This window comes from Acanthopagrus latus, chromosome 4, assembly GCF_904848185.1.
Source record: "Acanthopagrus latus isolate v.2019 chromosome 4, fAcaLat1.1, whole genome shotgun sequence".
In the NCBI taxonomy this organism is placed as follows: domain Eukaryota; kingdom Metazoa; phylum Chordata; class Actinopteri; order Spariformes; family Sparidae; genus Acanthopagrus; species Acanthopagrus latus.
In genome coordinates this window covers 27,870,511-27,894,695 of record NC_051042.1, presented here as the reverse complement: position 1 = coordinate 27,894,695, position 24,185 = coordinate 27,870,511, and the positions used below count along the sequence as shown (strand labels likewise).

The window sequence follows — 24,185 nt, the reverse complement described above, 5'->3', positions numbered from 1 at the left end:
GATGTGCTTCAAGGTGTGTGTTCTAAATAACTTCAAGTGTGTGCACCTTTTTCATTACTGAAGAATTAAATGTGTATTCCCATCCTAAATTACAAATCTAACGGGAGAAGGTAAAGGAAACTGACATTCTGAATCCAGACAGACCATTTGTCATTTTTGTCTTCTGGATACTGATTTCTATACGTGAACTACAGAGGACCGATCCAACACCAGTCCATTAAAAATATGTTATTATATTTTTACTATACTACTTACCAGGTATTGATGTTATGTTGCTGTTTATAGAAACAAGTGAAACAGATTGTGTTTACCTTTAAGGTCAGTTTGTTTATTCAGTTAATTTAACCTTTTATTTACTTGGTTTAATTATAAAAATTCTGTCAATGAAAATCTCTTTACTGATCTGATTAAAATTTCCTCCCCAAATCAACATAATGCACCTTTAATAGCCCATAAAATGATAACAAACTGGCATCAATCTCACCCACCTACCTTGGACTAGTGGACCCAAAGACTAAAGGCCATGAACTGTATAGTAAACAACTTGGATATTGTAACTAAGTTTTATAAACACGATCCTCTGATATATTGTACTTAGCGAAGTTAACATACTGCAAACATTTAATGTGATTATTTGAGTTTTTTGTCTTAGCATTGACAATACTGTGAAGGAACTTGGGTTAATAGAGAAAAAGAGGCGTATTCAACTAAGGACTCTACACTTTTTATCCGCAAAAAAGAAACATGGCACACACTGTTACATTGAAATGCTTTTATTTTCAGTGAATACAAAAAATAGTTTTATTGAGGCCGGATAAATATCTTTTTATATCGTATGTTATCACTTATCTTTATTGTCGTAACTTCATAATTTTAATTCTGTTAATTCTGGGAGGGAGGGGGAGAAAAAAAACAAACATACCCAACACTTCAATTCACTCCACGTCATTGAAATGCTTCACGACATCTTAATGGTGACAGATATATCGAAATGTTCTTATCACATTTATCTTTCGTAGAGGCTTAAAAGCACAAGAAAAAAAAGGAAAAGAAAAGAAGAGTCCATCCATAAAATATCAGTGGCTTCATAACATACAATAAAGTAGATGACAGACCCAAACCTCCGGTCTGTCGTAGTTTAGAAGCACTGTGGCACATGCCCATGGAATGCGGTACAAAAAATGTGTTCATATATATAATATACATACTTATATATATTTATATACTGATGGTACATTTTAAACAGCAACACATTTTTTCTGAGTGGCAGACAGGTTCCTCTGTCATCCCCAGAAGGCTTTCCATGTGGCAGAGAGAGTTAAAGAGAAAAAGAGGGGGATGCAGTTGGTTCAGCACTTAAGAGGAACATTTAACAAGTGGGACAACAAATGTTAGAAAAAAAAAAAACAAACAAACAAACAAAAAACCCCCACTGACGTGAACCTACATTCCCGAAACATTTTGTCTTGTCCATTACCTTCCATCGACCGATGAGGTGAAGCTGTCACTCAAGCAGACCAGACACTGTATGGGCTACGGACTAAGGCACTAATAATAACACTACAGACTTGACTGATGAGCAGCGGACCATCCCACATGCCCTCCCCACGCTCACACACAAAACACAATGCCAGAAAATCACCTCTGAATTCACACCCCAACCTGCTGAAAAAAACTAAAAAGTGATGGTCTGTCTTCAGCTGTTTGCTCTACTGTCCATGCGTGGAGGTCAGAATCACTCAGTGCATCCTTAAAAAGTATCGCTCTGTCGCTGTATAAACAAGGAGATGCATCTGAAGCACAAAGACATGCATTTTTTTTTCACAGCAGGACCTAATCTTACATTATACTGTAGTTTTAATATCGAAACACAGCCCTGTATAGTAAGACAAGGGAACCAAACACACTACAATCAAACTCGGTAAACAAAAGGTTCCCTCTGTTGCAGCGAGTAGTCAGTAAAGTCGCACAGAGCACCTTTAAATTGATAGACGGATGAGCCCAAAAAAAAAAAAAAAAGAAATGGACATTAGTGTTGCATTCGCTTCACTTTAAATGCACTTATCTAAAAACATCCATCCTTGTATCGGTTAGAATTAGCTTATTGCTAAGTTGTTTTCAGATTTTGCAGTTTTCCTGGATTTACAGAATTGGAGGTGAAACCGAATCCCTGGCAGTGACCGAGTATTTCTGGGAAGAAAAACAACAACTGTAGTCACGCTAAGAGCGGAAAGACCAAAGCAAATCAGCAGGGAGTCGTAAAAAATGTGAGGTATTTACAGGTAGTCTTAATTTGCATGATATTTGCGGCCAATCAAATTGCCTGATTCCCACAAAAACTACAAAACCTAACACAGTCTCCTCTTATTACTTGTTTGCATGGCGGGGAAGGGAAACCAATGCTGCCCCCTTAAGCACCATCCAGGTTATTGCATCATGATCAAATTGTGTTCATACTGTAGGTAAGGGTCCTAATACCTGAAATGAGAATGAATAAAAGAAGATGTGTGATTGGAAGCCGGCACTGGCTCGACTAGTGGTGGTAAAAACTACCTCTGGGCCCTCTCTGCTAAAAATACTCGCGTGCAATAAATATTCCTTCTACGGTAATTTGTCGGCGTGTGTAGAAAAGCATTCACGGGCGACATAAAGCAAAACATTCTAGTTAAGTCTTAGCGATGACACCTATATCAGGGGCCTCGACAAACATGGAGAGCCCAGAAACATCAGCATTTTTTTTTTTAAATGACGAGACACTTGCATTAGGCGTTTGCTTTACAGGAACATTCCTCCAAAATCAACTGTCCTTTACTGAGATGTACATCGTGGTCCAAGAAACACCTATCCTCCTTCATATAAGGGTTAATGACCACTGACACGCCACGTGATTTAAAACAGATATTAAGGTGCCAGATTGGAGCTGACATTTGTATAAATATCAAGAGTACCAAGCTGAAATCTTTTTGTGTATCACATGAACGGCAATACAATCAATTCTTCATCTTTAAAAGTGTGTGAATTAGAGCTGCAATTTGTGAAACAAACAAACAACAACAAAAAAGAGAAACTGTAGCTTATGGGCAAACATGAGAGCATACGAGCTGTGCGGTTTGTCCCGAGCACGTCACATTCTGGTTCAGATTACATCGGTCAGAGTAGTTTTGCTATACACGAGGACAAAAAAAGCAGTTCTTCATCGGAATCACCACAATCTTTATGTTGTTTTCAGAAAGTAGTCAGTTCCACACAGTAGTATTTATAACTTGCGAGTGGTCGAGTCGTTGATCGTTCCATGTGGACTCAGTCATTGTGCTCACTGCAGACTCGGCATTACTGGTTTTGTTAAATCAGTCGCAACGTATCTTAAGTTCGCCATAGGCTGCCCACCTGTTCAAGTGTGCCGTTACAAAAAAGAAAACAAATTCTCACACACACAAACAGATGTGCTCTTCACATTGCTTCAAAGCGTGCTTGCAGCAGCAGCGGCGGTGGCGGCCTGTTTGAACGATTAGTTGCTGTCCTCTCGTAGCTCGCTGGGCAGGAACTTGTACTGCTGCTGTCTGATCTGAGCCAGTTTCTTCCTGGCTTCTTCCAGCTCCCTCTCCTTTCTCAGCATCTCCTCCTGGGCTGCAATGATCTAGCAAGACAAAAATATAAACATTTTAATTCAAAACACCTATTATCTTTATTTCTGTTTTCTGGCTTGAAATGTATTTTGAAAGGTAAAAGATGAGGTAAGGTGGTAGGTAAACTGATTAAATGTAATATGAATAGATGTCTCTTATCTTTTGTCTTGGGTGTGTGTGAATGTAGAAATGTTTGCATAGTACAAAATTTGTTACACATAATGATATTATATATGTGTGTTGGTTAGAGGTTGTAAGCAAAACCCTATGGTAGAAAGCATGAATCTAAATAAAGATAATTCAAAAATGGCAAATTATGAATATTAACAAATGAACAATGTGATTGCGGTCTGTTAATGCTCCCTTTATGGTTGATGTGCACATTTACCAGCCTGAGTGTGTTTGTGCATCAGCATTTAATACCATTTTCGCCATCATCATAACAAAAATATATGTATGTCTGCTTCAGTGGGCCATTACAATAGGAGTAGGCATATTAATATGGTAATTCTATTACTAGAGAGACTGGATGTTCTCGGCAATTAGGTGGAAAAAATATGTGCATATACCGTTGTCAGCATTTCAAATTGGCCTAAATGAGTTTGAAAGGCCAAATGAGTTTAGGCAATAGGCTGAACAGGTTTAGTACATCATCACATTAGATGCTGCTCGACGTTCTTACCTGTGCTATACCACCCACAAACTTCGTCTTGACCACCACGTTGTGGTCATCTGCTTTGTCAAATGCTGCCTTTTGAGCTGCCCGCACCAAGTTGTCTGAGGCCTTCTTTACTGCATTCCCAGCAATCTGTTAGAGGAAGAGATCAGTTGAGAGCAGCTCATAAAAAGCATAAACAAGAAAAAGTACATTATTATCATTATATCAAATCTAAAACCCTTTAAACACTGTTGTGAAGAAGAACCCTACCCAGCTTCATGTTATGCAGTATTTTGGGTGGGGAGGGTGTGTGTTCTGGACTGTACCTGTAGTCTCCTCATAGCCTCAGAGTCCTGGTCAGCCTTCACCTTGCAGGCCACCAGCAGCTGGGCGGTGGATGCAGCCACCTGTTTGGCTGAAGAGATGAGCTTCTCCTCACTTGCATGTCCTTGCACTGAGGCGTTAGCGGCTTCACACAAGTTGCTGGTCGCCGCTGCCACCATACGCGCCTGGAAGAGAAAAGCAAAGAAAATTTAAGTCATTTTTTTTTGTTGTTGTTGCGTCAGGCTGTTAATCAGCATAAACATGGCTTTTCATTCCAAACTTACAGCAGAGATGAGCCCCTGGGACCACTGTCCATCATCCACAGCATTGGCAGGGATGAGGCCCACTTTGCCCTGAGCCACCAGCTCTCTCTGGGCGGCAGAGGCGGATTTGACCAAAGCGCTGGTGGCCGCAGCGATGGACTTGGCTGCTTCCAGGATCTGCTCCTCGAAGTTCAGCGTCTCGTCTGCTTGCTGAGGGGGAAGGAGACCAATCAGTCAGACAGGATGACGTCCTATGCAAAGGCTTAACTTTGTTACCTTCAGTGGCACAAATGTTTAAAGTTTGGGATGGAAAAAATTACATCTGAGTCATCATTTTCCCATTTATATTGACACACTTCGTGACTACGAGAGACAAAAGCTGACTTCCAAATGCTTCACACAGCCAGATTTAAGCCGTGCTTTAGCTGGAGCACATATCCAATCATACTCAAGTCTGCCTGTTGGAAAAAAAAAAAAAGAAGAAAAAAAAAACACTCTCATACACATACTTTCAGCCACAAACACATTCACACCACAAGTCTGAAGACAGAGCGGGACACTGTAGGAATATGTTTGATATATAGTTGGGACTGAATAACAACCTAATATATCAAACATATCAGACAGAGCCCTGCAGAGAAGGCCTCCGGTGGTGGGGGCAGGCAGGGAGGGAGGGAGGGGAGGTTAACTGGGAGAAAGAGGACATATACTGGGACAGGCTTTAGCTACAGCTACCCACAGATGGATGAATGATGAGTGGAGGGGGGACACATGGCAAATGTGTTATATGTAAGAAGGCTAAAGAGAATATAAGATGAGGAGGGGTGGAGGTTTCAGTGAGTTTTCAACTTAACAATGAGGAAAGTATCATCGTCAGAGAAAAAACTCAAAAACTAAAACTTTTATGGGCAAGAAATTGGGAAAAACATGAGTGTGGTTGTTATGGGAAGTTCAAGTTAAGAGACGGGTCAGTCAGGTGATCTTAAATCAAGGTAAAGAAAATGCTATGGGAGTGTGTTAACGGGGGAGACGGCACGAGACACAGAGCACATTTTTTTTTCTGTGAATGTCAGAAAACAAAACGTGTCTTTGTGTTACTGCAAAATAACACCCGACATTAAAATTGAACTTTACATATAAATCACACAAAACAACATAAAGGTGTTTACAGAAAGGCACAGAAAATTGAGAAAGATAAAAGTGATCTCACTTCAGGCACTGCTACAAAAGAAAGTGTCTAATATAAAGTGCTGCATATACTGTATAGTCTCCATGGTAAAGGGATACGACATGCAAAATTACTACTTTTATTGGAGGATCTGAGTTACATCTTACCATCTATAGATACACATAAACCACTGTAATGAAAACTTTTTATGAGTCATAACTTTCTGTGAAATAATGCTGCTCATTTAGGAACATCGCTGTAGTGAATTCACTGTCATGCAGTCACCCACCTTGGGCTTGGCTCTGGGTTTGAGCTGTTCTAGCTTCTTAGCTGCTGCTTCGATGGACGCTGCTGCTCCGAGTAGCTCCGTTTCTGCGATCACGGTCGGATCCTCGGGGTCTACCCACTCTGAACCTGAGGCACACGCAGGCGCACACACACAAACACACATATACATTATTTAAATCAAAAATTAAAACAGACAGAATTTCATCAAATAATCCCAAGCAGTGTTTCAAAAGATCATGCCCCACAAAAATCAACAACACTGTGATCATACAGAAAATGAAAAAAGAAAAACACTGCATCCCATGCATAGCTGATGGAGGCCACAAAGTGCATTCGCTGCAATGGAGATGGAGTGATTTATTCAGAATGAGATGGCACATGAAATGAAGCACGATGGATGGAGCCGACTCTGCGCAAAGAAGTCTGCGAGCAGCTGGACTTTGAATGAGATTAAATGAATCAATGTTAGCGCTGAGGAGAGAACGTGTTGAACAGCTCAAAACTGGTGACATAAATCACGGTACAGAAAACAGTGCTAACTTACCTCCATCTGTAGCAAGAGAAGGAGGACAGGAATATTACCACAAATCTGTTTAGAGGACTCTTTCTGTTGTTATTTTGAAAATTAAATATGTCATCTGTTATAAATGTAGTAGCCTCCGACTGCGGATACAGTGACAGATCTTTGCTGGAAGCTTCATTAGTGGATAAATAAAAGTTATCACTTCCTGGTGTAGATTTGAGTTCATCACATATAACTGTGTAAAGTGTGGGTTGTGAGTCATTACCTTTCATGGCCTCGGCAGTCTGGATGAGCTCTGTGACGGCCCCTGCCACTCGTTTGGAGCAAGCTGCCAGCTGCTGCTTCTGCTCTCCGCTGGGCCTCTGCAGCACCTACACATACACACAAGTACGTGCATACACACATTAAACAAACACTGCTAAGCTTAAAGCGACGCAGCATTCCTCTGTTTCTGAGCTGTGCCAAAAATGGAGGTATGGAGCCACCTGAACTCGATATTTTCAGTAACCCTCTAAAACTGATCTGATAAACCCACAGCTGACTCCTGGCAACATTTGCTTAGGTTTATCTTGACATTCAAAATGTTCACCAGTTTAATATAATGCATATTAAATTAATTCTAAACCAAATCTAGAATGATTTCAATTCATATAAGTGTGGGCATCAGACTGTTGGAACAGCCAGATACAAACTAACTATCTGAAAACCTTCATACATAGCAGCATATGAGAGCACAGTTTACACATCAGACATTCTTGACATTTACATTTACTGACATGATGTTGAACCTACAAATAATACTTGTTCCAGCAGGTCGATGTATCCAGTCGTACACTCTGATCCAAACATCAGCGCTCTGTTCTTCACTTCCTCGCTGACCTCTGGATGGTAGGCTGCTTGCTGAAAGACAGAAACAACAATGTTAAACTGTTGCATGTATGTATATTTACAAAAAAAAAATGCATTCAGTATGTAAAGGTCAAAAAACAACCTTGCAGGTGCTGAGCATGTCTGAAATAGCCTTGCGGCTGAGGTTGGCTGTGTGGATGATGTCTTCCTGCCGCGCAGAGTTGCCGGCAGCCACTGCCTTAGCAGTTGCCATGGTGATGCCCTTAGTCATGCGGATGAACTCCTCAGGTGTTGTCGTCTTGTTGGGAGCGTCCCTGGATTGAAACACCTGGGGGGGGGGGGACAGGGAGGGTTGGTGTCATTTGGTGTGACCGGGAGACTGATAAAAAAAAAAAAATAGATCCCCTATCCAAGAAATCTAATCAGTGTTTGCTGCGGCTGTGTTCACAATCAGCCAAAGTATTATTCTTGAATCATCCAAGACGTCATTCAGTGTCATCAGATGATTTAACCCTCTGTCCAAAATCCATCCATCCTCACCGCTAGTTCTTGTTTGATGCACTCGATTGTGGCCTCCAGTGCCCTGGTGCCCCGAGTGGCCTCGTCCTCCACAGCCTTGACCGTCTTCAGCAGCGATGTCACGTTGGTCACCATGACCTGAGAGAGAAACAAGACAAAATCAGACAAATCAAATGAAGATACAGCAACGAAGGACGTTGCCTGTGGACCAATGCAACCAGATGATGAGCCCTTTCTGTTTTCTTCAGTGGTTTGAACATTGCACAGGACTTTGAGGGTGTACTGCAACAAACCACAGACAGGGGGTGCACAGCACCCATGCAGCAAAGCCCACAGCCCTGAACACTTGAGGCTGAAATCTTACAGATGGTTTGCAAGATTTCTTTTCACCCTCAGTACTAAAACTACATGTGAGGCATGCTGTTATCCTCGGAAAGACTCCATGACACACCGAGCTGCCGGAGACTGTGAAAAAGAATTCACAGCTCGAGGTGATAATGAACAGTCAGCAGTGAAGCGTAAGTGTGGAATATTCAGCTGATTTATCTTGGATAAGAATATATCCCAGTTTCCTGTTATCCAGAGCATCCACTTCCTCGCTATTTACATTACTGAGACAGAGTGTTCGGTTTTACTCATGTGCGCAGGTTTCATGATGACAGGAGGGCGCTGCAGCTGATTAATGGCCCTGCCTGGAGGAGGATGTCTGCGATGTGTACATAGTATATGTGGAATAGTCCAACAATTTTCCACGTAGCGTTAAGGTGTTACAACGGAGCCTTTTCTCATCAATTGAAAGGAAAAATAGGGGGTATTTTTATCATCGGAAAAAAGGAAACACATCAGAACAACTGATTTGATTAATACAATAGAATACAAGTACACATCTTTTTCGTGACTTTTAAGATTTGCACAACACCATGTTTAACCATATTCAAGCCGATTCGAGACTTTTAATGATGAGATGGTTTGCAGGACATGCAGAGCCCCTGATCCCCTCACCTTGGCAGCGCTCTTCAGCTGGTACATAGATGGATCATCTGCTGCCTTGCCAGCGGCGCACTTGGTGGCACTAATGAGCTCAGCCAGCGCCTTGGCCACATCTTTGACAGCATTTATCAGAACCACCTAGAGAAAAGGACAGAGAGAGAGACACCAATTTATCACAGCTCGGCCTGGGAAAGCTCAATCTTCAATGCCTCAGATATCAGGTGCAGTGTGTTAATAACAGAACTATAAAAGGACAAAAAAAAAACAAGAGTGGCTGACCTGTGTCTCGGGGTCATCAGAGCCGATGCTGGCAGCCCCCAGTTTGACCACATCTGTGAGCTGGGTAATGGTTTTGGCAGAAGACTGGGCTGCTTGAGACAACTTGTCCTGACCAGAGGCTGCTCCAGACACCAGCATCTTTGTGTCCTCGACCAGAGCTTTGGCTGTCTTCAATATGTTTTCCCTGAGAAAGAAGATGAGAAGACGTAAAAGAAGGAAGAGACGAAGGCAGAGGTGTTGGACTTAACCCAACAGAAACAATATGTAAATGTGTGAATTAAATCATCATTCAATGCACACCACATATCTCTTTTCATATCAAATGCATTTGTACATCAAAGCGGGTTCAAATACAAGGAGGATGGGTAAGGTCATGATACTAGTCAGTCATTTTTGGAAAATTGACAAGAGAAAGGCTTCTGCAAAGTCTCTTCTTGACTTTAAAGGAAGCTGTTTGACATAATCTGACCTAAAATGTTGCTCTATTCCCTTTCATCCTGCCTTCATTGGGCACAGCCTCTTTTCATTGTATTTTCTTTCACGATTCTTCGGTGATGTACAATTTCACTCACAATTATCTGTAAGGATCTAGGTTAATCATTTATGGTCACAGCAGCATGTAATATGCCAAGTCTCGTCTTGAATTATTAGATATTCATCTCTTTGAACTTCCAATCGTTCAAAAATAATTAGACCAGCCGAGTCAAACGCTCGACTAGATCATGAATACTTTTACTAGACATTTGCACAACAATGAGGGATTTCAAAGAACACAACCAGAATCATTTCTCACTTCTAAATCTTTCGCTGGTTTTTCCTTTTGTGTTAAGCACCATGGGACCCCTGCCTCTGAGTGGATTCTTTACTCTAAGAGCAAGATCAGGAAGAGATGTGACACTTCCTCATTCTTTCAAACCCTGAGGGTAATTTGTAGTTTATAACTTAAGATGTGTCCTGCCCCCTGTTCACCAGCTAATATGTCATTCTGTCAGTCTCAGATGAAAGATAACCGGAGGGCAGATTTCAGACTCCAGTCACGTCTCATACTTGTAGACTTAGCGATGTCTCACACACTAAGTATATGTACACAGACCCAATCTGGCCCGTTTCCAGCTCTAACCTGTGGTCGGCAAACGACTCGTCATTCTCTGCGTTGAGCGTGCCGGCGGAGGCGAACATGATGGTGGTGTCCAGATCGGCGATGATGCCTGACACTGCGCTGGCTGCTGTGATGCAGGCCTGAGTGCCTTTGTTTCCTGCCTGGAGGGCCGAAAGGACCAAGGACACCTGAGGACACACACACAAACATCACAACCTATAATCACACAGGTGAGGATGTGCCGGTGTCTTGACTTTAGGCAGGAGGAACATTTATCACATTTTAACTGTCAGATAGGCAGCTGGATTCATGCATTGCATTTGTTTCAGCCATTAGTTTCTTGCTGTAAAATACTGTCACCGTGTTTTGGTCATTTGGAGAGGAATTAAATACACATTTACTCGTTAATTAAGAGCAGCAAAGAGCAATACATTGCTGTAAACTCTCATTGTTTGCGATATGAGCTTCCTTAGTGTATTATAAATTATGCATTCAACTGAGAGGACCAAACACCATTTGCAGGAGGATTTAAAATTATGCTGTGATGGCAAAAATACAACGTTGGCGCAGGGCAACACACAACATCACTCACTCATCCAAATGAGTTCATGTCAAACTGGTTTCGACTCCATTTGTTTTCCTCACAGATGCCGGACTGGCAGTAGAAGCTGATAAACTGATGTTTCAAGACTCCTGACACTTGAATTCTTATATTAAATGAATAATTGGTGTGGAAAGTTAAAGGGCAACTCCATCAATTCTATAACAAGTGTTTTTACAGGTCTCATGGAGTAATACTGCTTAAGTGAAAAATGCAGTTAAAGCCTTTCGTGCTTCCAGAGGAAGCTGCATGTAATCTGATAAACTGCCTCAAATAATGACACTCAGTGGCTAAGTTGCATTGTGGGTAAAGCAGGTGCCAGGTTTTGAAAAGAATGAATAATGCGTAGAATTGAAAAGCGACATCTCCGATCCAGCTTTGTCAGTTTTGATCATTTGTTTTTAAACTGTCCACAATGAGCCAAAAAGTGGCCCGTGTTTCAAAACCTGGCACCTATATTATCCATAAATCCAATTTAACAACAGAGTTACAACAATGAAGGTAACTTATCAGATTACATGCAGCTTCCTCTGGAGCAATAGTACTCCCCAAGACCCATAACATAATATTAATGTATTAAAGTGGTGGAATCACCCTTTAAGGGTGTGGCAATCAAAGCAGAACAAACAGGACATGTTGCACAGGCAGAACACACAGAGTTCGAAATTCTGAGGCTGTTCTGTAAAAAGATTTTGATTAAATAACAAATATAGCGACTTCCGATCAAGCCATATCAATTCCAGGCCCAAATTAACAACCGTCTGTTATGCTGCAATCCACTGCACTCAGAATCCAAGTCGGTAACTTCACAGACATAAACACAGACGACATGACATCAGTATGGATCGGATCAGCTACACTTTTTATCTATCCATCACTTGCAGTAAATACAACTTGTAGTGACCATTTTCATTTCACTCACTGATTAATGCTTGATAGAAGCCACCCCTAATCTGTTAAATCAGCACTGTAGGTGCTTGTTAAGTTCACAGACATAGACTCATCCATTTGCTGGTGGTGTCCATGTTTACCCAAGCAAACACTGAAATATCGACTTCCGACTCGCAATCAAAAGCGGCATTAGTCTGGCCCACTTTTGGTTTAAGCCTCACCCATTTGAAGTACGGATACAGATCATTTAAGTGGTTGGACAGATGCTGACACTATTAACAGTGTACGGGCAAATCCCAAGTAAAGATATTAATGTCGCAAATTGCTGTAGATTTCCCTAATGAAACCACAACTAATACCTCCAGAGAAATCTGTTTGTATTAACAGGCAACCATCTGCACGATGTTGCTGGACTGCTAGGTTATGACCTGTCCAATACTTAACCATGAATTATTGAAAGTGTCTGCAGAGTAATGTATTTTTCCAAGGACTATGAATTAAACAGTCGGCCTTTGAAGCACAAGCACGCCTTGAGCGAACAGTTTCATCCAAGAAGCTTTAATTCAGGAGGCATATGATGAAATGAATTGAGGCACTAACCCTCTTATGTTGTTGATACCATGGCAACAGGATCACTTGGTGTAAACCATACAGCTAGAAAATAAAGCTCTACTATTTCAGTATAGTACGACACAGTACGGAGCTAATTTGTTGTGGATAATACCGGGCACAGCAGGAAAACCTTTGAGCGATCTGCTATGAAATGTATCAGCACTGGCACTGATATGCAGATGATGGACAGCAGAAAAAGGACAATGTGTCTAACAAATCAGATAAGACATTAGCACATTTTGTTATGTCTTTGGTTTATACCTTCTCTGTCACGGCCCGGGCACATTCGATCAGCTCTCGTTTGGTGAAGCCGTCGGAGGGTGTGACCTGCAGCGCTCCAGCCTTCTGGACGAGGAAGATGCAGCCGTGTCCGAGCTCCTGCACTCGAGACTTGATCTGGAAACCGATCTGGATAACAGAGCACAACACAAATGTACTTTTACTTAGATGCAAATGAAATCATGTACTGTAAATGTTTTACAGAAATGTATTCCCTGGGTGGTATTTGTTTACATGCATACTGCCTAAAAACATAAATGTGCTACAGAGTTGTATGATGGGTAAGATAGTCTCAGCTTTGGTCATCCTCACCTCTTCTGGCTCAGCTGTGTGTGCAGCCAATCGTCCCTGAACGGCCAGCTGGCTGTAGTCCACCGTCACCTGAGAGGCCAGACCTCCCAGCTCGTCCGGACATGTCACTGACTTGGTCATCTTATGGGTTAAAACACACACACACACATACACACCGTCAGTGCAAACGGACCTATTTTATCACACACAGGCTGGTTTTAGTTTGATTTATGTGACACTTTTGAAAAACATTTCATATCAAAAAGTTGCTCATAAGTCATGGTAACGTTTTCAAAATAGTCTGACAATGTTAACTATTATTTTGATGGCTTACCATTTCCTGAGCAGTGACAGCAATGGCCTTAGAGTATTTCACCATGCTCGTCTGGTAATCCACAAATGAGCCGTCAGGTTCAGGCGGCGTACCTTCATCCAGCTGAAAAACGACACACACACACACACGCACGCACAGAGTTAAAACGGCACTTTCATCTAAGGCGCGATTTGTTTGTCCTTCACTTACAAAAGGTACAAACACGAAGACAATCAATCACTTGTCTCTTTAGTTGCGGCGACATATTAAATCTAATCTACCCTTCAATTATAATTATTCTGCCAGGTGCACAGGCAGCAGTTCATCTGCAAAATAACGTTAATGCAATTTTATATTCAAACAAACAAACACTCAGAATGACTGATAAACACTCATTATAAATTATCCACCGAATCCACTCTGTAATTAAAGCTTCGAAATAGCAAACACTACAAAAACACTCCATCACCAGCTCGCAGCGCTTATACTCTGTTTCTAGCATTTCTTGTAAATTACACAACACGTCTGAGAGTCGTCGTAACGCTGCAGAGACGACAGCGATGTGGGAAAAGCGTGCTGGTGCTGGAATATATCTACAAAAATCACCAGTATTTTTTTTTTCGCTGAGTGTTGCAACGCCTTAGAAGCTGTGGTGTAGACTAAGTAACTAAAAGTTTGTCAGAAAAGCCTTTAAATCACCTCTGTTGAGAGCACGGCAGAGAGTGACCATTACGTCGATGGATTATCTGAGAGGATTATCTCCTTTTAATCAACTACCGGCACGCACACACTCGGGACAAAACACACACACGCTAGCTCATCATGTGGCCCCGAATTGAACCACTTTCACTAATTATTCATGATGTTCCACAGAAAGTTGATGCAGGGATGTTGTTCTCCCGGTGACCCACAAATGAGGCACTTTCCCCCCTCTGCGATAAATTCTGACTCAGGAAGGTGAGGAGGGATGTGATTAGTTGATGCTGCTCTGTCTGTACTTGAGATAAAAGCCTTCTTCTTGCACCTTACATGTTTGCCAATAGTCTGACTGTTAATTGGAAAGACTGAGGTCTGAAGGCCCACCCCTGTCTGAGAGAGGCTGTCTTGACAGTACATTTTTTCTGTTGCTTCAGCGGCTTGTGATTTCTGTTCATATGCTAATCAGAGGCTTTTTGTGGTGCTTTGGAGTGGTTGTAATCAAGATGTTTTCACAAGGGAACAGGAAATTAGAGGTAAAAACAAAGAAAATGATGGTTGATTGTTCAAATCCTGGAACAACCTGGGAAATGTATATTAAGAACATTTGCTGTCCTGCTGGTTCCCCTGCACTCTTTATCAACTTCTAACCAATTTATTCCACTTGTTTTCCTAACAGTATTTTGGCTCTTTTCAGGGAGGCCCTCGCCAAAAAATTAACTATTCTGCTATATAATTTTGCCAACTTATTAAGATTACACTGAAATGGGAAGTTGGAGTGTAGTCTCTTGCCCTCACTTAATTTTAGCAATCGGTGCTGCAAAAAGTGGAAACCCGATGCCTTTTTCTTCGAGGCAAGCATCTCTGTGGGGGCACACTGGGTGGACATTGTCTCAGGTGACTAGATTTTCATAGAAGAAACAAGGAAGCAAAGAAAGTCACATTTTTAGGGGAGAGGCATCTAGAGCTTGACATATAGAAGGGTTGTCAATGGTGAGAGATACTGCCAGAGGGCAGGTACAATTATGATGACCAAAGACCAAGCAAAGACGAGCCAAAGCTGTCAATCGATGGTAGGTTGACGTACAGAACAGATGCTGCAGAAAACATTTGATTTGGATTTGGCATCCAATAGAGATGTCTCCTTGACGTTTCTCCTTCTGGAAATCTTTCAGCAGCGTCCTGAGGCATTCTCAGAATATCCTGAAAGAGAACCTCTTCTGGTCTGGGAACTACTCGGGATCCCGAGAGGCACCTCGAGACACGGCTAAGCAAAAAAGATGTCTGGGCTTTTCAGCTCAGTGTATTACCCCTGGACGACTTGTTGGAGAAAGATAATGGAGGAGATGAAGCCTCTAGAGTGTGAGTTGATTTGACCAATCACAATCTTAGAACCAAAAAGCCCCGTTCTTGTGTTTTTTAAACACCAGTGTTTTGCTTGGCAGCACTCACCTTCGCCATGGCGTCCGCAATGGACTCCACCATCCCTCCAACCATTCCCACTTCACTTGCAGCCTCATTCAGCGTCACCATGATGTCATCAACCGCCTCCTTCATGAGCTGGGCTGCCTCTGCTATGGCATCGTGTGTATGGGACGCCTGGGTGACAGACGCACAACTAAACAAGACTGTCCAGATATTCTTAAGATGGCTGGCGAAGCAACATACGAGAAGATTGTTGTACCTTTGGGTTTCCTCCACCCTCCTTGGCAGCATACAGCATCTGCAGCGCGGACTCAGCCATGGTTTTTGTTTGGTCCAGGAAAGTCATCTGCTGCTGGTGGTCCTTCAGCTTGGACGCCACGCCAACAGAAGCCACGATCAGCGGCTCAAAGTAGCCAGCCAGCTGGGTCACCTGAGAGAAACAGAGGAGGGTTTAAATGAGATCTGCACGAAGTCCTCAATCCATCAATCATTATCAATCATTACATTTTCACACAGAGACCAACAGTGAAAGAACCCTTCTAACAAGTGGATACCTGTCACGCTGCTGCCCGTTTAAAAAGTATTACGTTTTTGCTCCACAGTTGCAGTATTTAAGAAAAGTAATTAACTCCCCGCCCTATATACCTTGTGTCCTAGTTGGGAAGCTTCGCCTCTTGCAGCAGTGGAAACAGGGTCAATTAAGTGGCCAATTTCCTGCACGGTGGACGTCAGCTGCTCTTGTAGCGCCTAAAGAGGGGAAGAAGAAATTAAGTTTTTGTCTTGTCTTTTTTATGAGAGACAGAGGTGCATTCAAAAAGCACCAGGCTCAGAACTCTTTGCCCCAAGATATTCCAGGCCTCTACTGTAACTTGTGATCTTAAACACTTCATAATTCAACAGAAGTGGTGCGAGCGCCAAAAACTGCTCCGTGAAACTGCAGGGTTGCTGCGAGGATCAGCAAAACACTGTTTCTTATTGCAGAAAGTTCTTTTTACTTTAGAGTTCTCATTTAGAAATCCATCATTCATTTAGAATGATCCATAGTCAAGACAGCAACAAAGAAACTGACTTTATACACATCCAGAAGAGGTAAAGGAGAAAAATGACAACATTTTTAATAAAAATGTTTGCTTTGTTCATGCATAACTTCTACACTGAGATATTTGGAAACAAAAATATCACATTAAGGAGGAAATAAATCCCGTCAATGAATTATCTTGACAAAATCAGGTCTCAAAGGTTTGTCAAAATGTCCCTTTTGAAATTAAGAGAAAGAAAAAATCTTTTCAATCATGTGAAAAGGTTATTTTAAAGCTTTAAATCACATTAAATCTCAGTCTGATAAGCTGTTTGTGCCCTAGAATGGACAGAAACCTAATTAAAATGTCCAATAATAGATTCACATTTCATCAGAGACACACACAAAGTAACACAAGGACAGCAAAAAGAAAACAACAAACTGACCGAAGAACTCACAGAGGAAAAGAACGAATACAAGTCAGTGAACAAACAAAGGACAAACAAGCGCAGGCAGAGACAGGTACAGGTGGCTGTCTGTGCAAAACGTCGAGTCATTTTCTGACGGCTTCTTACCTCCAGCGAGATGTCGTCCCTGCTGGCTAGGTTCTGGCTGACTGCTGCCAGAGAGGCCTGCTCAATATCCCGGATACATTTGTTGATGTTATCAATTGACGAGTCGCACTCCCGCTGGCCTGGGGCTTTGTCCCTGAGAATGAAATGGGAACAGGAAAAGAGGAGACAGAGAGCAATAAAAAACGGTTGGAAATAAGAGCAAAGTGGAAGGATGACGTATAGGCGAGAACAAGGACAGAGGAGGTCATTAAGACAGGATAAAATGAGACATATTTCAAGACAAGGAAGAACAAAAAAGAAGCGCAGATGTTAACATAAGGAACACTTAATAAAACACAAGACAGATTCCAGGATGTCTCTTTCATGTAGTTTTCTACTAGCTCTCTCATCTCATTGCCGCTCAGGTCACATCTGCTGAAATGGAGCCTGTAGGGTCTCGTCAGTGCACGGGGAGATCAAGCTGGGCAGCTAAATGAGCTCTGAAGCCTCTGAGTGGTCGGGGGCACTGGCCACATGAGCAGAATTAGTTTAGTTAAGCATCCATTTCCATGCACGGAGGCACATCGAAAATGAAACTGAAGTTAAACCTCATCTCTGCGTTTAATGAGACTAACAAAGTAATTAGCTTGTGCAGGATGGACTTCATTTTATTTTTGTGTTCTTTGGCATCACAGTGTGTCACTGGCTGCCAAACTCCCACCACTCAATCTGCAAAAGGAAGACGGTGATAAGGGCATCAGAACTGAACGAGATGCTAAGATGGCTGCGAGCAAATGCCAACACGCAGGTGTTCTGAGCCGAGCAGGAACATTAAAATTCAGTGCAGTTGACACGGGGAATTAGTTCCTCATGGGCATCAGTTTTGTTCTGATCAAGGTCGGGTCCAAAAGGAGTGAAAGAAGAGATTAAAACTTTAAGCTGTGGAGGAATAAGAACAAGCATTTGTCACGCCGTAGTGCAGCGTTTGACATCCCTTCTCAAGGACGCTGCAACTTTCTCACAGGCATTTTATAGAGCGATGTATTCAGATAAATGTAAAGGTAAGAAAATCCCCACAAATGGCTAAACTATACCTTTCAAGTTTGACCTTCAGATATACTGCATTTTGCCACTTTCTTGAGTGTGCAACAGATTTTGGAGCACTAACCGGATGGCTGTGATGAGGCTCTTGATGGAGTCGGATACGGTGCGGGAGTGACCAGCCAGGACAGACCAGGTGGGCGGGTCTTTGGGGTTAATGACCAATGAGCGTGCAGTCTTGAGCAGGTGGGTGGAGCTGTCGAGCATGGAGCGCGCTGAGTGCAGGATGGGCTCCTGTGCCGCAGAGCCCTACAGTAAAACAAACTGAATTTGAGCGAGAATGTAGAAATGCATATCTTACAATATCCTGATTTATTTCAAGTATATTTGCTTTTAAACTACTGATATAATATAAACATGATTGCTGGGTATGAATACTACTATAAACACTGATATTCACATGCATACCTCGTGGCTGATTTGAGCAGGGACACTGGCAAACTCTGGGTTTGAAGCAAATGTTGTCAGGTTTTCCACAGCCTCGATCAGCGGAGCTGTGGCGACTCGACACCTGTTCCTGTTCTCCTCAGAGAAATCTCCATCTAATGCCTTCAAAGGGAGAGAGAGACAGAACATGAATATGAAATCTAATTAAACTAGAGGCGCTATTTAGGTACCTAACAAAAGAATCCAAAACTAAACAAATCAGAGACAGATGTGACAATATGAGCAGATCTGAATGACAAATGTTTCAGAATGCACATCAATACTGTGGGTTTTCCAGTCGCGGGGGAGAGAGGCATCCTTTTCACAATGATGACAAAGAAATCCTACCTTGATGGTTTTGACCAAGTTGGCGGTGCTGTTGGCCACCTCCTTGGCAGACTGGACAAAGTGCCTCTTGGCGACTGGGTTGGTTGTCTTGGAAGAAGCCAGACGGCAGGCATTGCAGAGGGCCGAGGTGTGCTTAGCAACAATGGTGGCTGCAGAGAGCACCTGCCACATTATAAACAGAGAGCTAAATTAGGAACTGAGATATGAGTTCATCAGTAGAGGACATCAACTTCGGGGTTAATGCCTTATTGCGAAATCAGCTTTTGTACATTTCAGAGTGATATTCCTACTATATTTTCATGCAGCCAACAATCAGCTGGAAACTGACTCACATAGGAGAGCTGTGGGGGACATACTCTAATGAGGCTGTCTGTCTTGAAGAAAGACTGGTGTTTGAGACAATAAAGGCGATAATGAGGTAAATATTGGACTTTCAGACCCACAGTGAAGGCGTCTGGCCCCACAGTTGGACACTTTTGCATTGTGGGATTGTGGGAGCTATAAAAAGACGGCTTTGTTTGAACATCTAAACACATTTTTATTATGGCTTTTTACTAACAAAAGATGGATTTTTTTTTTTTTAAATGAAAGGGTTTTCCTCATTAAAAGAAGTCTATAATGTCAACATGAGGACAGCATTCAGGGATATTTTTTATTACAGACCAGCAAGATCCAGAAAATATCAAACAACTTATAATCGCTGCCTTAAACTTTACAATTCTTGTGGTTTACCGTTCATGTATGCAATACTCTGGCTCACAACTTCTTGCCTAATTGCCATGCAGAGCACATTATAAGCACATGTACCTGAGACGGACTGCTGTCTGGGTCTACAAGATTCTGACACGCCATCTGAATGGCCTGGTTGGCTTTGGCAAACTGGATGGGATCCACCAACCCCTGGTGGCCTGCTTGACTGTTGGGATCAGACACTCCCACCAGGTAGGAGGCCTGTGGAGAAAAAACACCTCCCGTCACCAGCAACATAAAGACAATATGATCCACTTGTTAGCTCCTTTGCTGTGAGACATCCTGTACCTGTCCTGCAGCTTCAGTGAGGCCACACAGAGCTTTTGAGGCCGATCCTACGCACTCTCCAAAAGCAGGCACATCTCCGGTCTTGCAGTTCTGAGAAATACCTGCCATGGACTCTCCCAGGACCTGGACACGACAAAGGAGCAGTCGCACAGAACAAAGAGAGAAGAAGAAAAGGAGGGATGCTTAGGATGTAAAGCTCTGTGAGTGTGAAGAGTACTTGGGCTGTTTGATATGAAGGCCTACCTTTGAGTTCTCCATTACGCTCTCGATGCAGTCGAAGTAGGAGAGGTCACTGACCGGCTCGTTGGGATTATCCAGCATTCCTCTGACGGCCTGAAAAGATAAGTGGGCGGCTTGAATCTTAGATAGTATTTCCCTGGTTATTCATTTTCACAAAATTCTCCCTGGTTAATGCCAGATGAGAGTAAAAAAAACAAAAACAAGAAAGCAATTACAAATTATTGTTCTTTCTTTGGGGACAACACATACTGTGGTAAAAAAGGCTCCCATCAAGCCTTTTGTTAATATGATGGCTGATTTGTTGTTTGAGAAGCATGTTGTCAAGTTGTGTTTACCTCCAGCTCTCTCAGGGCGTTGTCACACTCCTTCTGGCCAGGAGCCTGCTGTGTGCACAGCGTGATCAGCTGGTTAATGCTGTCAGTCACTGCTCTGAAAGTAGAAAACAAATGGTGGAGAAAAAAAAATCACATCCTACTCCTCAGTGGTTCATGGTTATAACAAGTGTTAAAGTGTTTGTGAGCATGCTTTTGTGCTTCTGGTAATAAAGTCTGAGCGTGCATCCTTTCATACATGTGAAGTTCTGTGTTTGTGCGTGCAATCTTATTGATTTAGTCAGAAATCCTTTGAAATTGTGAAGATTTCCTCAATGTCTTTTTGAAAATGTCGGGGGAGTTTTTTGCTCTTATTTTGTCAAATTGCATGTGAGATTTGGCAGCTGCAAGCTTAACAGCTTTAATGACTAAGATGGCAGATGACTGGATGCATTTTGCTGATAACTCGCGTTGATGGAAAATATCACCATGGTTTAATATGTTGAATAAGTTATTTGCTGCTAACAGTTTTCAACTCTAGTCAATGTGCTTTTCATTCAAAATAAAATATTAGATACATAATATCTACACAGTATGGCTAAAAGCATTAAAAACAAAATGTTTAGCTGCGTTTGTGGCTTGTTGTGGTACCTCGCAGCAGCAGCGAGCAGGTTCTTGGCGTTTGCAGCTGCAGGATCTACAGACAGACTCTTAGCTGCCAGCAGCAGCTTGCTAGAAGCCATGGAGATGTTCTTCAGGTTCCCGATCACCTGCACCTGGTCGTCCTTTTTCTTAAAATGACACATCATGACATTAAACACACAATGACATGACTTTGACGTTCTTGTAAAACTGCTACAACATGACTAACCTGAGTGTGGCCGGCCATCTCTATACCAGCATCCAGGAACTCATCAAAGTCTTGGCTGAACTTTCCTGAGGCCACTGCCAGCTGGCTGCTGGAGCCTCTGGAGGCATGGACCACCTCGCCAGCTGACTGGTTCAGGTCTGCCGCTGTTTGGTTCAGCTCGCTCTGCGCCTCCTGGAAGGACTTGGAGGCTGGTGGGATCTAAGCGGAGGACAAAGTGAAAGAGGATAAGAACTCAGGGGTTTGAGATTAAAATGAAAAAGAAAAAAAAGAAAATCAACTTGCTGTCCTTGCTGTGATGTCACAAGCTATAAAAAAAGGGTAATGATCAAGCAATCAATTTAAACTTTTATACATAGTCTTATTACATTCCTCGAGGATCTCTCCACAGCGTGGTATTTAAAGAAAAGCACATGACAGTAATTTTGGTGGCAGAGATCTGGTGACTCACAGCCCAAACTCACAGTTTCAATTAGTAGCTTCTTGCTGGCCTCGCCAATGCTCTTGAGAGCCATGTCCACATCCTTCTGGCCAGGCAGACAGTTGACGCAGTTGTTGAGGGAATGAGACACAGCCTTGGCCACCTGGAACACACAGCAGGTTCACAGCAGACTGAGCGTTGGAAGAGCAAACAGGCTGAGCTAGAAATCTAAATTTAACACGTGCAAGAGGTTTTACAGAATAAATTCACAATTTTCTTCTTTTATAAATGTCAGCTAATACGTTAGAGTCCTCTTTGATCACAAACTGGGTTGTCAAATCACAGAAGCACATGACAACATGAAAGGGATCAGAGTGATGCAGTTCAGTGGGATGCAAACAAGAGCCGGGAAGTACAGAGCTCTTAACTTCATTTTATAATCCATAACAAATGAAAATGATGAAGCAGTGTCGCGTTTTTAAAGATAAAATAAACCTGCCTCAATGCAATTCTCGCTTTATTATTGAGAAACAAAAGATTTTTTTGGGAGGGAAGATAAAAGGAGGACACAACATAAAAAATTGAGACACTTCGCCTGTAAAATATGCCACCAGGTTTATCACAGGAGTCCCTTGCTACATTTGACAGGTGTTCACTTTCATGTGTTACCAAGCAGATGTAGACATTCAGCTGGCTGGGACTCTGCAAATTAGAAATTATTTTCAAAAAATATATTGAGCATAGAAAGAAGCGCTGTTGGACAAATGGAACTGAATTTTCCTTCAAGTTCATGGTTTGTTTGTTTTAATTAAATGTTGCATTAAAACACAGGTGACTCGATGAGTCGTATGACATGTTCAGTATCATCAAACATTGTGTTTTTGTCCAAATTCAGACTAATCCAAAAGTTCCAAGTTAAAATCCTGTGTTTCGAATTTAATGTATTAAAAATGTAAATACAGCAATTAAAAACATCCTGAAGAAAAATATAATGCAAAATGAGCTGATGGAGGCTCCAGAGGATGAGACTTGAGTAACTTAACAGTCCAATAAAATGGATTCACAATTTGTGAGTGTATCTTTAACATTTTTGAAAACTTGAAGATTTGTCTTTGCAGTGACATTTGATGATGTCATCTTTAGGGCACTGATGCTGCAGTCTGACAGAGAGATGAACTGCAGCCCCAACCCTCACTCGTAGTCTTTAAAGAGAACAGACATGCAGAACAGACTCCATAATCCCCCCGAGCAATCCTGAATGTCTCACCTGCGCCAGCCTCTGCTGACTCTCAGTGTCTCCAGGGGAGATCAGTGCTTGCTTGGCCTCATGAATGAGGAGCGCTGAGCCCTCCATGACGTCACGAGCTGAGTCCAGCATGGCAGCGGCAGCTTTGGGGTCCGTGGTGGAGGCAGCGACGCCGCGAGCCGCCTGAGCCAGTGTTTTCAGGGCCTGAGCCGTCTCCCTGGCTGCTATTCCTACACACACAATCAGAGATACAATAAAGATCTGACAGACGGTCGGCTACAGTTACAGAATGTATCTTAGACATCATACTTCCATTTATGACACTTTATCATGTAAAATTTCTCAAGCATAGAAAAGTGTTTTCTATGTCTTGATGATGTGTTTTAACATCCAACAAAGATAAAAAATTATTTGATTTCAAGAATATTCCCTCAGTTCTGAGGAGCAAGGACACTATGAATGTATTGAAAAGTCTTTGGAAAATATGTTTTAATCTGAGGAGATCAGAAAATAGGCAAGGTTAGAAATCTATTTAGTATCTTTATTCGCCTGCTGCGTCACACAAAGGAGCCCATTCAGAGGACTATGTCAGATCAGGGCAAACCATTAACTGACTTTTGATGCTGTATATTGTGTAACTTGGTTATTCAATCAAATCTTGAGTAGTTCAAATACTTTAAAGTCATGTGGGAAAGAGAAAGAAGACTTGACTTTTGTGCAGTGTGTCCTGCGAAGAAATAGAAGCCTGTAACTGCAAGATGTGCTCACAGTCAAAAGAAGATTTCTGACGACACATTTTGCCTGTAAATGCATAAATTCAAAGCTCGATGCTGGCTGCTGGAATAATTATGTTAACAGCAAAAGGTTTTAGATTTTTGGATTCAGAGTCAAGAGATATGCTTGTTTGAAAACTAAAAAGC

At 42.2% G+C, this 24,185-nt stretch overlaps 1 protein-coding gene across 3 annotated transcripts in view; it reads right to left on the bottom strand.

Annotated features, from left to right (window-relative positions):
- Positions 1–757: 757 nt before the first annotated feature.
- The window catches only part of tln2a (talin 2a), a 93,828-nt gene continuing 70,400 nt past the window's right edge, over positions 758–24,185 (bottom strand). For 2 of the 3 annotated variants that reach the window (XM_037096614.1, XM_037096615.1), the window contains 31 exons: positions 23,287–23,495; positions 22,063–22,182; positions 21,602–21,799; positions 21,382–21,521; positions 20,755–20,848; positions 20,423–20,512; positions 20,180–20,302; positions 19,949–20,092; positions 19,142–19,303; positions 18,776–18,916; positions 18,435–18,616; positions 17,288–17,420; positions 16,340–16,441; positions 15,954–16,124; positions 15,722–15,868; positions 13,595–13,696; positions 13,282–13,401; positions 12,952–13,098; positions 10,608–10,774; positions 9,488–9,671; positions 9,221–9,346; positions 8,240–8,356; positions 7,842–8,027; positions 7,643–7,750; positions 7,116–7,221; positions 6,872–6,877; positions 6,329–6,453; positions 4,893–5,081; positions 4,611–4,793; positions 4,309–4,434; positions 758–3,637 (listed from right to left, as the gene is read on the bottom strand). In XM_037096614.1, the coding sequence (XP_036952509.1) occupies positions 3,509–3,637; positions 4,309–4,434; positions 4,611–4,793; positions 4,893–5,081; positions 6,329–6,453; positions 6,872–6,877; positions 7,116–7,221; positions 7,643–7,750; positions 7,842–8,027; positions 8,240–8,356; positions 9,221–9,346; positions 9,488–9,671; positions 10,608–10,774; positions 12,952–13,098; positions 13,282–13,401; positions 13,595–13,696; positions 15,722–15,868; positions 15,954–16,124; positions 16,340–16,441; positions 17,288–17,420; positions 18,435–18,616; positions 18,776–18,916; positions 19,142–19,303; positions 19,949–20,092; positions 20,180–20,302; positions 20,423–20,512; positions 20,755–20,848; positions 21,382–21,521; positions 21,602–21,799; positions 22,063–22,182; positions 23,287–23,495 (4,277 nt within the window). In that variant the 3' untranslated portion in view covers positions 758–3,508. The remainder of the gene's footprint in view (positions 3,638–4,308; positions 4,435–4,610; positions 4,794–4,892; positions 5,082–6,328; positions 6,454–6,871; positions 6,878–7,115; positions 7,222–7,642; positions 7,751–7,841; positions 8,028–8,239; positions 8,357–9,220; positions 9,347–9,487; positions 9,672–10,607; positions 10,775–12,951; positions 13,099–13,281; positions 13,402–13,594; positions 13,697–15,721; positions 15,869–15,953; positions 16,125–16,339; positions 16,442–17,287; positions 17,421–18,434; positions 18,617–18,775; positions 18,917–19,141; positions 19,304–19,948; positions 20,093–20,179; positions 20,303–20,422; positions 20,513–20,754; positions 20,849–21,381; positions 21,522–21,601; positions 21,800–22,062; positions 22,183–23,286; positions 23,496–24,185) is intronic. The other variant, XM_037096616.1, reaches the window with a different exon arrangement.